This window comes from Vitis vinifera, chromosome 15 (genome assembly GCF_030704535.1).
Source record: "Vitis vinifera cultivar Pinot Noir 40024 chromosome 15, ASM3070453v1".
In the NCBI taxonomy this organism is placed as follows: Eukaryota; Viridiplantae; Streptophyta; class Magnoliopsida; order Vitales; family Vitaceae; genus Vitis; species Vitis vinifera.
Window position 1 is genome coordinate 17,453,886 of NC_081819.1, and position 14,647 is coordinate 17,468,532.

The 14,647-nt window shown below is 32.8% G+C and overlaps 1 protein-coding gene across 9 annotated transcripts; it reads left to right on the forward strand.

Annotated features, from left to right (window-relative positions):
• The first annotated feature begins 619 nt into the window (after positions 1-619).
• LOC100259142 (uncharacterized) lies at positions 620-13,256 on the forward strand. 9 transcript variants are annotated; one of them, XM_010663371.3, is made up of 12 exons: positions 620-849; positions 1,938-2,027; positions 2,646-2,713; positions 2,787-2,864; positions 4,294-4,491; positions 6,069-6,285; positions 6,384-6,506; positions 8,934-9,151; positions 11,271-11,414; positions 11,811-12,028; positions 12,453-12,711; positions 12,876-13,256. In XM_010663371.3, the coding sequence occupies exons 6-12, from the start codon at positions 6,210-6,212 to the stop codon at positions 13,002-13,004; spliced, it is 1,167 nt and encodes a 388-aa protein (XP_010661673.1). In that variant the 5' UTR covers positions 620-849; positions 1,938-2,027; positions 2,646-2,713; positions 2,787-2,864; positions 4,294-4,491; positions 6,069-6,209; the 3' UTR covers positions 13,005-13,256. The 9 variants fall into 9 exon arrangements, with proteins under 9 accessions (XP_010661673.1, XP_059598942.1, XP_010661677.1 ...); XM_059742959.1 differs by having other exon boundaries at positions 2,646-2,702; XM_010663375.3 differs by lacking the exon at positions 2,787-2,864.
• Positions 13,257-14,647: the final 1,391 nt, after the last annotated feature.

A 14,647-nucleotide genomic window follows, 5' to 3' on the forward strand; every position in this document is an offset into this window, starting at 1 on the left:
TTCCTAGAATTTTAAGAGATTGTCAAAACAAGTCTTATTTAATCATAATTGCCATAAGGTTGTTTATTTAATAATAATTTTAATAATATATAATTATGATTAATTTATTTAATATAAAATATTTATTTATTTATTTATTTTCATACTATACATCAAAGTGTAATTATATTGTAAAACATTTTATATCTGAAAAATTCTATTAATAAATTTTATTTTCTATTAGATTAAACAGTTATTAATATTATATAATAAATACAAATTTATTATTGGTTTATTTATTATGAAGAATATAAATTTATTTTTAATTTATTAATACTAGAATAAACTCTTTTATTTATTTATTTTCAAATTCCTACTTTATAATGTTTCTAAAAAAAACTCAAATAAAATAATAATAATAATAAAATATCTAAATGTAAATAAAACATTTATATGAAGAGTCTAGTTAGCAATTGATTTGGATGATAAGATAAATAAAAAAGATATTTTTAGAGAAATTTTGTTTGAATGGATGATAATTGATTTATTTTAATATAATTGAGAATTAGATAAGTTATGAGATAAAAATAAAAAGACTCTTTCCGATGAGACACAAGTTAAAAAATTGAACTTTTTTCGTTAACACGTCTTAGATTTTGTCGTACTCGTAGAATTTGATCAATATCGGCCCAGTTACAGCCCAATAGTTCAAAACTTGGGCCGGCCCATACCTGAGTGAACTCACGTAGCCTAAGCCCTCAGTCAGTCCAGACAAAAGCATCCAATTATCCCTTTTCAAAACGCTGCGTTGCTGTCGATCTTTGAGTTCAAGGGATCCGATCTGCGTCTCAGGCGATGTCTGAGTTGAAGGTACTTTTCCAATATCTATTCCCAATTCATTGAATCGACTTCTACATCACACACAATCGAAATAATGGGAAAATGAAAGAAAATTTTTAATCGTAATCTTTTCGCCATCAAGTGTTCTAGAATACGGTAAATTGCACTTTACCTAAAACTCATAATATTCTTTGGCTTCGTTTATCCTATTTTTTTTTTTTCTTGTTTCGTTTTTGATTTTGACAGCAAAGACAGTGAGAGAGATATCATAGTAATGAAAATGTGGTTTTTCTTTATTTTCTTGGTAACCAAACAGAGGGTCAGATTTCACTCTCAATGCTTTTTAAGTTGGGTATGCTATTGCTGGTAGGTTTCAATTCTAAAGTTTCTCTTTGAACAGCCGTGGAACAGATGGGACGGAAATTTTTGTTAGTTAATGGTCGTTTCTAGTCGGTAATGTTGTGTTGTATAAGAAATAGACTTTGTTTAGATACAGAGCAAATATGAAAAAAGCAATTAAAATTGAATTTTCACCAACAATGATCCGGAGCATAAATTTTCAAATACAGAAACATGCCAACTTCACTGAAAATTCACAATGCTGAGGGGCGTTTTCTATTTTTCTTTTTGGAAGCAAAAGATGAGAAATAAGTTGTTTTCTTTTGTTGCTCTATTTTCTTGGAAACCAAATAGAGGACTAGAGTTTCTCTTTGAGTACTTTTAACCTGTCTATGCTATTGTTGAAAATTTTGAATTCCAGGATTTTATTATGGACTACAGCTGAAGCAGAATTTTGATAAAATTAATTATCTAGGAACATTATATTGTACAATTATATATATAAAACAATTCTTGTGCTTGAAAGTGAAAAATAAATAAAATGAATTTGATTTTATCATATTGATTTTTATATTTTTATTAATAAATTAATATATAATTTAAAATAATAAAAATAGGATTAGTTTTTTTTTTTAATGACAAATCTTAACAAATTTAAATTGAACATATTTTATCAAAGAGTAGCGTGGTCCAATGGTTGAACCGTTCATGATTTGTTTCCCTTTTTTTTTTTTCTCACTACTAAAACTGAAAAGGGCCACTCACTTCTGTCACTCCAGGCATCAAGAAGCCCTTGTCTGAAGTTGCCGTCCAGACGAGAGAATCCCTAAAAAGGCCCTATTTTCCTCTGCCACTCTCAATCCTCGCAGGTACTAATCTCATCGTGTTATTTTATTTGTTTTATTTTTTTTGCAACCCCCGTTTGATTCCCAAGAAAATCCATCCGCCATTTTATTTCCGGGAAAATTCATCCTCGTTTGATTTCTGAGACAATCCATGCAAAACCCCCGAGGAAAACCAAAAAAATTGCTTTTTTTTTTGCTCCCTGTGTTTTCTGGATCTGTTCTAGGGGTCTCTTTGCTTTTGTGCCATTGGATTTAAATTTCACGAACCCTAAATCCACGATTTTTAGCCAGGCTGAAAAACACAACCCTTGCCTGCAAATCATGATCAGATTACCAAATAACATCTTATGTTTTTTTTTTTCTAGAAAAAAAAAAAATTGGACAGATTTTGTATCCTGTGCGTAGGCTGGACTGGTAAGAAATGTCGGGAAATTTCCCGAAAAATCGGTAAAAATACCGATAAATACCGATCGGCGATATTCCCGTAAAATTACCGAAATTTCCATCGACCGACAATTGGTGACGAATATCGTATCGGAGCCGGCCGATAAGCGAAATTTCGGAGAAATATCACAGAAAATTTTCGATATTTCAAACACTGCATGCTTGTTGGGTTTCAAATCAAATGGGTTCTTATTCCAGGCACTTAATTTTGTGGCTTTGAACGGGTCTTTGCCTCTTTCAACCGATCAAATGAAGGTGCGGAAATGGTAATATTTCATATTTTTATTTGTTCTTGTTAGTTAAATTCTAATAATCTATTCTCCTCTTTTGGTCATGTAGGTTGATTTTGGTTTCGCCTACATTAAACTTGAGATCAGAAACCTCAAATTTTCCACATATTAGATCTTTAATCACTGGGTACGTTCTGGTTTGCTTTGTGATTTATTGAGGAAAAAGTATGGATTGTGTGGGATGGTTGAAAATATTTAGTTACTAAGAAAGCCCACAACCTTTCATTTAAATCCATAGATTTCATACCAGCTCGTGTCTTGCAACTTGTAAGCTTTTTTCCTTTTATGTCTCATTTTTTAATACATTATTATTTTCTCTTATTAATTAATTATTTGATATATATATATATATATAGTGGTAAATTTTTATGTCACTATAATAATGTTACTTCTTTTTATATTCAAATATATAAATAAAAAGACAATTTATTTTTTTTCGTTTTTATTAAATTGTGCACTTTGGCGTGTCCTTCATGTCAAATAAGTTTGGCTTTAATTAATCTAAATTGATATTTAAAATAATACAATAAGACACTTTCAATTTCATCATATAAAGTTTAATAGTGTTTGAGAGATAACATATTATGGGAAAAATACTGAAATGGGTGAGTATAGTCTTTCAGTATTTGTTTAAAAATTTATTTTTTATTTTTTCAATTCACTTATTAAAATGTTTAATATACGTAATATATATATATTTCCAATTTGCAATTATGGTAAGTTAGAATATATGAAAAAATTAAAAGAACTTAATTAAAGTCAAATTCTCAATTAAAATGATCATCTAATTTATACTATAACTAAATTTAATTTACAAAGGACTTAATTTAGGTTCGACTATCATCACATGAACTTAATTAAAGTTAAATTCTTAATTAGAATGTTCACCCAAATCTAACAAAGTACGAAATTCCCATTAAGTTCTCATTTAAAATATTTCAAATACATTTTGACATCAATAGATTGAAATTAAGATATATTTTAGAACTATCGAATTACCTAACATAAATAATTGTTTTACATATAATTTAACGAAAATAATATATACATTTAATTATTAATTAAAATTTTGTTAAATAAGTTTATTATGCAATTGCTAATATAGATTATTATTTAACTTACTACAATAATTATGTTTGACTTATGAAAAAAATGAAAGATTATTTGACTTTCATTAATTACTCACTTATTTACATGTGGCGTGTATTTGTATTTATAAAATTAGGGTTGTGATTTGTGTTCAATTATTAGGATTAATTCATCAAATTTAGAATTCAAATGGGAGAATTAAGAACATTAAATCTTAATTTTTAATTTTTAAAATAAATTAAAATGATTGATTTTAATAAATATTTAGATGAATGTGAAATATGGTTTGGAAATATTAGAGAAATTTTGTTTGAATGGATGATAATTGATTTGTTTTGATTTATTTTAATATAATTGAGAATCAGATAAGTTATGAGATAAAAATAAAAAGACTTTTTCCGATATGACACAAGTTAAAAAATTGAACTTTTTTCGTTAACACGTCTTAGATTTTGTTGTACTCGTAGAATTTGATCAAGATCGGCCCAGTTACAGCCCAATAGTTCAAAACTTGGGCCGGCCCATACCTGAGTGAACTCACATAGCCTAGGCCCTCAGTCAGTCTAGACAAAAGCATCCAATTATCCTTCTCAGAACGCTGCGTTTCTGTCGATCTTTGAATTCAAGGGATCCGATCTGCGTCTAAGGCGATGTTTGAGTTGAAGGTACTTTTCCAATATCTATTCCCAATTCATTCAATCGACTTCTACATCACACACAATCGAAATAATGGGAAAATGAAAGAAAATTTTTAATCGTAATCTTTTCACCATAAAGTGTTCTAGAATATGGTAACTTGCACTTTACCTAAAACTCATAATATTCTTTGGCTTCGTTTATCCAAGTATTTTTTTTTCTTGTTTCGTTTTTGAATTTGACAGCAAAGACAATGAGAGAGATATCATAGTAATGAAAATGTTGTTTTTCTTTATTTTCTTGGTAACCAAACAGAAGGTTGGATTTCACTCTCAGTGCTTTTTAAGTTGGATATGCTATTGCTGGTAGGTTTCAATTCTAAAGTTTCTCTTTGAACAGCCGTGGAACAGCTGGGACGGAAATTTTTGTTAGTTAACGGTCGTTTCTAGTCGGTAATGTTGTGTTGTATAAGAAATAGACTTTGTTTAGATACAGAGCAAATATGAAAAAAGTTATTAAAATTGAATTTTCACCAACAATGATCCGAAGCATAAAATTTTCAAATACAGAAACATGCTAACTTCACTGAAAATTCACAATGCTGAGGGGCGTTTTCTATTTTTCTTTTTGGAAGCAAAAGATGAGAAATAAGTTGTTTTCTTTTGTTGCTCTATTTTCTTGGAAACCAAATAGAGGGCTAGAGTTTCTCTTTGAGTACTTTTAACCTGTCTATGCTATTGTTGAAAATTTTGAATTCCAGGATTTTATTATGGACTACAGCTGAAGCAGAATTTTGATAAAATTAATTATCTAGGAACATTATATTGTACAATTATATATATAAAACAATTCTTGTGCTTGAAAGTGAAAAATAAATGAAATGAATTTGATTTTATCAGTCATGGCCAATAAATAATAAACAGGTGGATTTATACTATTTTTAAGGTGAATTTATTAATGATTGTGATAGTTATAGTTAAATAATAAGGATGTGAAATATAACGGGAAATAAGTAACAGGGTTATTTTGGGAAGAAAAAAGTCTACGAACTCTTTGTACTTTTATATATAGTATAAATTTGGGAGAAAAAAAAAGTGTTGATGTATAATGTCTTCCTATTTAATTTTTCCACAATTCCAAAGGGGAGAAAGGAAATGAGCTCAGTTCCTTTCCTTTTCTTTACATTCATTAAATTCCTTTTCACCAAGGATGAAAACTGCATCTGATAAAAAGATAGGATAAAAATGGTAACTAAATCTTATAGTATCATTGTATGAGGGAAATAATGCATTGCAGAGCCAATGTTACTGGAGTTTTTGTATTTTAGCAATTGAACCGGTCTAGAAGATTTAAATGGTTAAGGTTCTAGGTAACAATTTTAGTGTGCTGGAGTATTTTGGAGTATATTGTTTGAATGGGAATGAGTTTGCTATCTTACTGGATGAGGAGCAATTGTCCGTTTTGAAAGATCTCATGCCACTTTTTCTTGTGAATGCTGTACAACAGTAGCCTAGCTAATTGCAAATCTAGAATGTTTTATGAGCAAGACATGACTATAGTACTCATATCTTTGATAACTTGTTTGATGATTTCCTTTTTGGTCCAGAGAATTATTTATTTCAGCGTGCAGTCAACATAAAGTAAAGGCTGTTGCTGTTGCAAGAGAATATTCTGTATATTCTTTTCTCTGCTTATAGCCTTGGCTATGGTTTCTGAATGAAGAGGTTCTTAGAGAGATCCATTAGGGATGAGAGTATGCAGTGGATGGCGGCGTCGCCTTTATTGTCTCCCTTTCGTTTTGTTCATTCCTTATTTTTTGTCTGGTGATTACTCCCACATTTTCTACTTGCCATACCATAAGTATTTTTCCCCATCCATTTATTAGTTGAGAATTAAAAGATAACTTCTCTGCATTTTTCAGTTTTGGAATTGCATCAAAGCTCAACTATAGAAGGTTCACAGAAAAAACATAGTAAGAAATTTGATCATCTGGTTCTTGGGCCTGCTGCTGGTCAGGGCTTGCATGATCGTTTGCAATGCCAAGGTTTGTGTAATATGCTTCTCCAAGAGACTAATTTGGATGCCTTTAAACTTGAATTTCGTTGAACTTGGGAATAATATTTAGTTCTGAAGATCTTTTTATTCCTTGGTCATCATTTTGTCTCATTTTTTAAAACTTGGATCAAATTTTATTTTTCTTATTACTTGTCAGTTTCTTGTCTACATGGTGATTATCCTCCCCTTTAATTCCCTCTTGTACTCCCTTAAGTACTATGGGTATGCACAAATGCTTTGACTAAGAATAGGCTCATGGTTTATCTAGCTGAAAATTTATTCATTAGCCGTGTAAGGCCCATATTATTTTCCAGAAAAGATTCACACTCAAGAATTGCAACTGAAGTACAGTTGCTATTTGGTGGGTCATAGAGGACACTGCTGTTTTAAAACTCTTGACTTTTGTTTTACCCAAAAAGTTGTCATGTTGGATGGCCTTTTTTGGCCTGCATGTGGCACTCGATATCACCATTATAGGTCCATGTTAGCCGCTCCCCTCCCCCCTTCCATGTATGATTGCCTATTTCAGGGCTCCATAGGCTCTAATGTCTCATTGTAATTTTGGTTAGGACATAAATAGGGTTCAAATCGAAAAGGAGTAAATTACAGAAGCCTCCTTTAGGGTTTTTAACAATAACAAAGACACTCCTCAAGGTTTTTGATTTATTGCTAATGTTTTGTCTTCTTAACCCTGTAAATTTTGCTCTTTGAATGATCAAAATTTCCTAACTAATTCTCCAAAACTCCATTCTTCTTGCCCAAAACTATTCTTTCTTAAAACTCTAATCCCTTTTATGATATTTATTTAAGGATTAATTGATTAAAAAGGGTGAAAACATCCCAAAATTGTAAAACTAACCTTCCCCATTTTTGAACTTGAAGAGTAACCCATTTTTGACATAAATACCCTTCAACATTTTCATTATTTACATGTGTGTTTTAAAAGAAAGGATTATTTTTGCAAGAAAAAGATGAGGACATTTTTGTCAAATGGGTATTTTTTAGGTTGAAAAAAGGTGAAGGGTTAGTTTTCCAAGGTGGGGAAGATTTCATCCCTTTTAATCGGTTATCCCTTTATTTAATCCAATCAAAAACCTTTTTATTTTTTTTTAGTTCAAAGCCAATTGACTTCTCTCTCTTTTCTTTTAATTTTTCCTTCACTATGCAAAGTCATGGTTGTGCAGAGCCATGGTATCATGGTTGCTCTGTGTATCTTTTGCTTACTTTTTTATCTTTTATTTTTGGAGAAAGGTTGAAGGGAAAAGAGCAGGCATGGCATCAACAACTTTAATCTATAATTTAACAGCCGATGGAGGGGGTGAATATTTCTGGTACTTGTGAATAAACTTCAGGGAAGGTTGATAAAATGGGGGCTAGTAAAGCATAACCTGCCTGTGTTTCCTTCCCTGTGAGTATAACATGATGAGACCAAGTTACAGCAGTTCCAGATGAAGGGAGAATTGGGTGAAGTGGCTTCCTAATTATAGAAAACCCTAATCATTTGGGGGCTGACTTCCTCTGATCTCTCTCGTAGGTGTGAAAAAAGAATGAAAAGAAGCCCAAAAAGAGCAACAAGGAACATAACCTTTAAAACAATAAATTAAAAACCTCAGAGGGGGTCACCATTATAGTTAGAAGCCTCAGAGATGATTTCCATAATAAACCATTTCAAAAGAAGGTGCAACCCCCAGTTACATGTGAGGTATAGAGAAATTTTATACAGCATTGTACAAAGAGCGCAATGATCATATTGTGAAACAAGAGCCCAGATAAACAGAGACTTAAAACTATCCTTCAGCTGCTGTGAGGATTGGAGAACTAGAGAATTCAGACCTTGTGACCCTGCTCTAGAATATTTTCAAATTTTAAGGAATTAGAATTTATTTATTTATTTTTTGATAGGATGGAATTAGAATTTATAAATCAATAGATTTTTCTTCTTTCAAACTCCTGTTTATACTTATTTTGATCTAGGGACAAATCTTTCCATGGATTTTTAGTTATTATATTTATATTTCTTTATTGAATGAGAAAAGAATAAGCGATGATTCAATGGTTCTTATTAAGGGAATCCTTGGGGTTGTTCAGAGAATTCTTTTGTATAACTTCAGGATATTATACATGTGGGTTTCTACCATGTCATATTCTAAGTTTACCATGTCTTCTACATGGCCGTATGCTGACTTCCTTGGCCATAAATAATGGAATTACATGCATAAGTAGTTCCTTTTCCCCTTCTTTTAAGAAAGCTTGATTTTGTGCAGGGTGTGTTCATTGACATGCTGAAGTTTGTTTTAAAATCTAATAGTAGGATACTTCATTGCAGTTAACTCATGTCTTCATTTCTCCTATTTATTGCCATTTACATACATGCATCTTATGTGTATTTGATGTTTTGCATTTTTTTTTTAAACAGGAACCAAAGCTTTGAACAAGACCCACATTGCAACCTCTTCCCATGAGTCCAACTTTGGAGAAAGCATTGCCTTAATAACTGTTTTTACCATTTATAACTCCTCACTAGCTTTGCATGCGGATGGTAGATCATCAGATTTGGTTACTGTTGGGAATGCTTCATATAGTAAGATGGAGAGATCGATGGCCATTTTGAATGTATTCATTAACTTCATTCAGGTAATTCTTCAGTAAAAAATCCATGGAATAGCCAAAGAGGAAAGTATCACATCTAAGGTTCACGCGTCAAGAAATCATAATCATGAGGAATATGAACAAGAACACCACCAAATATTTTATGTCTTTTGCTGAAGCTGTAGTATTTAACTTCTAAGGATATGAAAATTTATGATTTTCTTGAATTTATTCTTCAACAAGTGATTCATGGGTTATGACCACATACTCAAATATGATCTGTGCCTTAAGTGCTATGAAAAATATGAGTTTTTCACATTTCTTGTGTCCAAATGCTCCATTTCTCTCAATGTCTGCATTTCAATTATGATGCATCTAATTGCTTGCAAAGTATTAGTAGTTGGTATGATAAGCTTAGCTAAGAGTTATACTTCATATTTAAATGGCTTGGTTGAAAGCCAATGCACCTTTTTAGGTATAAGTAATTTAATGAAATGAATAAAGACAAAAAAAGGAGATTCCCTATAAACACCCCAAGCCTCGAGGCTAGGGGTAACCTTGTCAATTTTGCATATCTAACAAAAAGGTAAAACATGCAAAAATGATCAAATAGTTAAACTGAATGAAAGTTAGAAATATTTATTTCAGAGTGAATTAATAGAGTTCAAGCTATCTTTCCACCATAGAAGTTTAATGATTCATATAACTATGAAATCCTAATTTATTTTAAGTTGATAATTAAAACATAACGCATGATCCAAATCAACATGTCTAAACAAAGGTTTTAAGGCCAAAAAAACACTAAACTAATGAGAAGCCTTCCTAGCCCCCGACATTGATGCATTCTCGGGCTTAAGAGTGGCATTGTTTTGCTCCAATAATCCCTCCCCCAATATGATGCTCCCATGGCCTAAACCATGACGCTTGGCTTTAATACCAATTCTTGGATCAAGTTTTTTGACGATATCATCTAAAAACCAATTGGTGTTTAGTGAGGATAGGCTAAGCTTTTTATGACATTTGCACAACATGATGTTTGTGTGACTCGAACCCATGCCCTCCCAAGTCTAAGACTAGGGGTAACTTTGTCAATTTTGTATATCCAACAAAAAGGCAAAACATGCAAAAATTACCAAATAGTCAAATTAAACAAAAGTTTGAGATATTTCTTTCAAAGTGAATTCATACAACAAAAGTCAATTTTTCAAGATAAAATTTTAATGATTTACATAACTACGAAATATTAATTTAGTTTAATTTATATATATGTATATATATATATATGAACTCTTCTTAACTATGTAGATGTGTTTAAAGTTATGAGGGCCCATTGGGCCTAGAGCGAACAATATCAATACGGGAAGGAGTGCACCATTACAAATGGTATCAAAGACGATTTTGGAACCTATGTAGGACTTTGTTTGACAATGTAAGGGGTATTTTTTTGTTCAAGTAGCTTTGCAATCCTATAGAACACAATGAGGACATTGTGTTTACATAAAGGGGTGTTTATGATATCCCATATTTGATAAGAGAAGAAGTTCCTAGTGCCATACATGTATAGACTTTTCTTAACTATGTAGATGCATTTTAAAACCGTGAAGGCTCATTGGGTCTAGAGTGGACAATATCTACATGGTTGGAAGTAGGTCATTACATTCCCTTAAGGGCAAATCACAAAGAATGTGAAGAATTAGAAAAGATAGTGAGGATTAAGTTATGGATAGATCACAAATACGTATAACATCATCTTAATTCCCATACATATCATGGATGAAATTATATACATTATGGGTGAGACAAGCTGGCATAAGTAACAGATTTTGTTGTCATGCGGGTTTCATTACCCTGGAAGGCAGCTTGTTTCTGTATTCGTGGAGTGCATATTGCTACTGTTTTATAAAGTGGAATGGTCCATTCGTTTTCTCTGATTTGAATAGTAACTATTTGCAGACTTATCAAATTTATTGTAACTATTACAGAATGATTGATTATGTTGCGAGTGCTTTCATTTGTGTTAGTAAGTTGGACCAGCAGGATTTGGTCTTAATATGTACCAGAGTGACTCACATTTTTCGGTCAGCTTAGAGTGGTATTTTTATTGCAATTTTAGCCAATTCAGGAATCATTTCAAAATAGTTATGCTGAATTTCATTGTTTGCAGGCGACAATGCCCCAAAGCAATGTAATCATTCTTACTGATCCAGCATCTGAGTTTTCATTGCACAGAGATAGGGTTACCATCTATCCCATTCAAGGTGAATATTCACGAGACAAGTTGATGCTTCAAAGAATCAGGTCTTACATTGTAAGAGCACATTGCATTGTATAGTGGGTAGAATACTTATATTTTTGGTAAATTGCTATTGTTCTTCAGCTGTGTTCCATAGGTTTGCATTTTTTCTTTTTTCTTTTTTAGCATCTATTTGTTTCAGAAGACCAATTCCAAAACATAGTTTAGTCTTTCCTCTGTGATTGAATTCTCTCTCACTCACTCATTATTTGATTATTTTAATATTTGAATTGAGATTTGTAATTAATAAATTTTGTTTTTGTGCTTTCTTATGTTTAGCTTCATGTCATTTGCATCCAAGGGTTTTTAAAGAATTTATCATCATCCAGTCATATTAGAGAGAAACTACTTTGTTATACAAAATAATGTTAATTCACAATGCCATTTGTTTAATTGATTTTCTGTGTGCAGGTCTTCTTAGAAACAAAGCTTGAGGAGCATTCTCAGGGTCATGGGCATATAAATCATTACATCTTCACTGACTCAGATATAGCAGTAGTTGATGATTTAGGACAGATATTTCAGAGCCACCCAAATTTCCATGTGGCTCTCACCTTCCGGAACAATAAAGAGCAACCTCTGAATTCTGGATTTATAGCAGTGAGGGGCACCCCTGATGGGATTCTAAGGTGTGTAATTTGTGTTTTTATTTCCCTTTTATTCCTCTTCTAAGGTTTATAGTTATGTTACTATTTTCCTTTCATTTTTGAAATCTAAAATTTTCAGTTAGTTACCAAGAAACTTGAAACTCAAAGATATGTAAATGATTGTATGAGTCAGCTACACAAACTTGTGCTTCCATTCACTTGTGTAGATTCCATCACTGTCCCCCACTCTTCGCACGTATCACTTCAACTCACAACCACAGAAGCCAAAAAAGTGAAGGCATTTCCACTTACTTGAGGGCTTCCTTCCACACCCCTCATAGGGCACTTGTACCATGGCTTCATGCTTCACAAACATGGTTCCATGGATAGCATTGCAAGAAGTGATGAAAAATTTATATTGATTTCTTCACTTTCAAAGAATAATGATGTGCAAAAATGGGTGCAGGGCAAAACTTTTTCTGCAAGAAGTACTGAAAGTTTACAGTTCTAGATTCATGAATGCTTCCCGGATGCTTGGAGATCAGTTAGCTCTTGCCTGGGTTGTAAAGTCTCATCCGTATTTTGATACAAAGAGATTTTCAAAACCACAAGCTTTTCTAGAAGATATTGGTGGTACTTCAGTGCTCTTTCTACCTTGTGCTATTTACAATTGGACACCACCAGAGGGTGCTGGACAATTTCATGGCATGCCCCTTGATGTGAAGGTACATAATTTCTTCAAATCATTTTTTCACATTGATCTTGGTCAATAGCTGAGCTTGAACATCATCTTTGGGTATCCCTTGGGTTTGATCCCTTTTTAACATATATGGCAAGTTTTTATGAGCATCATTTTTTATTTACGTCTGGCTTTGTTTCCTGTGCACAGGTTGTTCATTTCAAAGGATCAAGGAAACGCCTAATGTTGGAGTCTTGGAATTTCTTCATTTCCTCTTCTGACATTTCAGATATGTTATGCCTCATCTTAATGAGTGGGAGAACAAAGTATGACTTTTGAATTGGTTCATTTGGTTGAGCTTGGCTTCTGGATTGTCTTCTAGCAATTCAGTTGACTGAAGAGCTGGTTTCATACAGGAGTTACTGGGAATAATCCCACGGCTGAATCCTACCAATTGGTTTTTATAAATTAAATTTGGTTCTGGCCACCAGAATGAATTTGGAAATGAAACTGGGAAACTTGGAACTGGTACCAACATTATATTTATTCATTTACTGACAAAATATAATCATGTTTTGAACTGTTTCAGCATGCCTCATTCCATGAGATTTGGTTAGAATACTTGCATTATGGGATGGGTGCTTCATGGCTTTGGAATCAGCAAATGGGCTGTTGAAAATCCCTAAGTCTCTTCTTAGTAGCGATTTTTCTCCTTTTTCCTCTACAACTTGGGGGATTTTCAACAGCCCATGTATTGATTTGTCCTCACACATTGAAACATCCCTTAAAATTTCCCTTATTTGAATTATATTTCATGGAGGGGAGCTGTTTGGCAAAATCTGATATACGTAATAAAACCCATGTTAGCATTGAGAAACAAGCTTAGAGAACAAAACCATGTCAAGTCGAAGTAAATTGGTTGTCTGTGTCTGCTAAAATATATGCCAACTGTATGTCCAGAATGAGAAGAAATCATAAATTTCAATGACAGAAGAATTAGGGTCCAGTCATGGAATGCACATGCATGGACAAAGAAGAGATGATGCCAAGTGGAAGTTCATCTTACACAACCCAGAGGCGTGAAACCATATGTTGTATTAACACAACACAAGGGGCGGAGGCGGCCTCCTTGGTAAGCCGCCTGGTATCGGTCTTTTGGAATCACCCCTCACCTGTGAGTCTTTGACATTCATGCACCTTTCGACAATCACTTCTCATCTTTATCTCAACTTTCCCAGGTAAAATACAGCTTTCACGTGATAAGATAAGGTTTATGCAGCCACGCCACCAAAATTGCGAATCTGGAACCACCCTGTAGATTGTAAGGAAGAGGTATCTCTCTTAATACTCCCCAATACCTAAAAGCCCATTCTCACAAGCCCCTTCAATGAATTGAGCCTATAAAAGTTGAGGTATATGGTTTTCCGAATAAGTTGGTCCCCAACAACACCAGTCAGTATCGGTGTAAGTTGTGAAATACTTAATATTAAATAAACAAATCTAAGTTCGACAACCTACCTTTCCAATCTTAATTCAACCCCTAAATCACCATAACTCCCAACTTTCTCTTTCATAAACAATCATTCCATTTAGAAACAAAACAAATCCTGCCAAACAATTCTGACTTGACAGCCAAATTATCATTCATCCTAATGGCTACCAGCTTTCAGATATATCTTTCAAGCTAGGAAAGAAAGTGAGAATGGAAGTGCAGCAATTCATTAAGATCTATCATTCATCTAAAGAAATAGAATCCAACGGAGGGACCGTGGCCATGGACATTGTTGATGCACCATCCCTTTTTCAACACATTCAATTAAGCTACAAGGGGAATAGAAATCAAGCTACTATGTGCTAGTTTATTGAAATTGCGCATAGATGGTACTCGTCCACCAATGAGCATATGATCTATTAGGTATTAATTCTACAATGCTGAACCTAGAAAAATTACATCCCCCACCTCCCAGCCCCTCCAGAAAAGA

Coding starts and splice junctions, on each gene's coding strand:
- LOC100259142 (XM_010663371.3), top strand. CDS start 6,210: ATGAGAGTATGCAGTGGATGGCGGCGTCGCCTTTATTGTCTCCCTTTC. Junction 6,286..6,383: donor CATTCCTTATTTTTTGTCTG/GTGATTACTCCC, acceptor TGCATTTTTCAG/TTTTGGAATTGCATCAAAGC. Junction 12,712..12,875: donor GCATGCCCCTTGATGTGAAG/GTACATAATTTC, acceptor TCCTGTGCACAG/GTTGTTCATTTCAAAGGATC.